The 2,177-nt window shown below is 49.4% G+C and overlaps 1 protein-coding gene across 1 annotated transcript; it reads right to left on the reverse strand.

Moving 5' to 3' along the window:
* Positions 1–908: 908 nt before the first annotated feature.
* On the reverse strand, positions 909–1,966 carry LOC139748774 (high mobility group protein DSP1-like). Its single transcript, XM_071662208.1, has one exon. The coding sequence runs from the start codon at positions 1,856–1,858 to the stop codon at positions 1,190–1,192; it is 669 nt and encodes a 222-aa protein (XP_071518309.1). The 5' UTR covers positions 1,859–1,966; the 3' UTR covers positions 909–1,189.
* Between the last annotated feature and the right edge of the window lie 211 nt (positions 1,967–2,177).

Here is a 2,177-nt window from a genome sequence, read left to right on the forward strand (position 1 = left end):
AGTTTGATGATTGGACATTTATCAATTATCATACTTATGAGAGCCATATTTATACGTTTTAGAAATAGTTAACAATAATTACAGTCTATAATGATGTCTGACCTGGAGATAAATACAGACTTTGACTATATTTACTAATAACCCCCCCACCTGACCCCCCCACCCCAGGCTATTGCCGTACTTCTCGGTCTTCACAAAACTTGTGGTGGCAACCATGAACCACCAGATTTATTTAGTCTACAATTCTTGGTTTACAGTGGACTAAATTGATTTACATATGGATGTTAATATTAATATCAGAGCGAATTAAGAAAGGCGATTGTGGGGCCATGGTGGTGGCCTGTCCTCAGCCTACCTTATAACCATGGTATGGTTATATTACTTTCCCTTCCATGACTTACCACCTCCGGCACACTTATAAATCTGTATATTCATAAATGTACTTAATATATACTTACCTGTAACAGCTAAATATAACCTTTAAATAATAACCGGCACCACTTGGCCGGGTTGAGCATGTCCGCCATTCACCACACCAAATAAACAGAGACTTAATTTAGCGATTTACCGAAGTGGATGAAATTTGTGCACCATAATCGTGGCGGGCAGACTTGACCTTGTCCTTTAAGTAACTTGCAATCATTCCTGGCACTTAGAAAGTGTCGCGGGACTCTAAAAAAAATATTCCAGCTTTTCTTCCATTTAAAAATGGCGTCCCAGGGTAGCCTGCTGGCCCATGCAGATTACGTGGGAATGGCTTTTGCATTTAGAGTCGTTAGCACTTATATAAGTAGCCCGATTCCATAGCACCAGGTGTTAAGTATCGAAGCATTAACACAGTTACTTTCCAGCTTGGCAGACAACATAGATAACTTAAGGGTGGGGGGAGGGGACACTTAAAGGCACAATCTCTTTTGGTATTTATTTGGTACAAAATATAAAAACTAAATTTCCAAAAAATGAGGTGTCGTAAGTACATTGTTAACACTGGTCGTAAATAGTCCTTGAGGGATCCCCGGCTGGGATAAATACCTTAACACTACTTTCTAAAATGTACATCTTAAGAATTAAAAAAATAAGTTTGTACATCACTTAACACATGTCTTTCTGATTTTTTTTGGGAGTGTGTTTGTGTGTGTTTGTGGGTGGTAGCCTAGCCGCGGACGCACGCACGACTACGACCCCATCCTCACTCGTCCTCTGCCGACACTTCCTCCTCGTCGTCTTCCTCGTCGGGTCCCATGCCGTTCTCGTCGTCGTCGTCATCGTCGTCGTGGGCAGAGTGGCCATTGGCCGTCTTCATCTTCTTGAAGGGTGAGCCGCCGCCCGACTTGTAGACGGTCATCTCGCGGTCGTAGCGGGCGCGGTCCTCCTCCGCCTGCTTCTCGAACTTAATTTTCTCTCCCTCCGTCAGTTCGTTCCACTGACGCCCCAGCTCCTTGGCCACCTCGCCTACAGAGAAGTCCGGGTTGGCGGCCCGCACCTTGGCCCGCTCCTCGTTAGCGTAGTAGAAGAAGGCGGAGAGAGCTCGCTTGGGCTTGTTGGGGTCTTTTGCCTTGTTGGCGCGGCCTCGTCGTCCACGCCGCCCGCCGGGGGAAGGCACGTAGAATCTCATCTCGGAGTCGTAGCGGGCCTTGTCCTGGTCTGCCATGTCGTGGAACTTCTTCTTCTCCTTCTCGGACATAGTCTTCCAGCGCTCTGAACACTGGCGGGAGAACTCGGCAAACTGCACGTTCTCGTCCGGGTGCTGCCTCTTGTGTTCCGTGCGACAGGTCTGCACGAAGAAGGCGTACGCGGTCATGCGGCCGCGGGGCTTGTCTAGGGCCGCCCCTGAACCTCTGGGTCTCCCACGCGGCATCACAAGCACTCTGGGCGACACTCACAAGACAAGGAAGGACCCGCTGTGCGGTGTAGAGTGACGGAGCGCAGCTGTACCCTCTCTCTACCACACCGTCTTAGTAAGTGACGCTTTACGACCGTTACTGCGCGCCAGGCCACGCGGGGGGACACACCACCCCTCCCGGACCCCAGCCAAGAATGGGACCATCGACCAATCGCAACCCAATTTGATAGCCGAGGTTTCATGACCTCTACTCTCATTGGCTGAGGGGCCAGCGGAAACGACGCCTCACATTCCCTTCGCCGCTTTGTACTTATGTTCGCGGGAAAATGCTGTG

Source organism: Panulirus ornatus, chromosome 5 (genome assembly GCF_036320965.1).
Source record: "Panulirus ornatus isolate Po-2019 chromosome 5, ASM3632096v1, whole genome shotgun sequence".
Taxonomy (NCBI): Eukaryota; Metazoa; Arthropoda; class Malacostraca; order Decapoda; family Palinuridae; genus Panulirus; species Panulirus ornatus.

Excerpts from the sequence above, each read along its gene's own strand:
- LOC139748774 (XM_071662208.1), bottom strand. The coding sequence starts at position 1,858 with ATGCCGCGTGGGAGACCCAGAGGTTCAGGGGCGGCCCTAGACAAGCCC.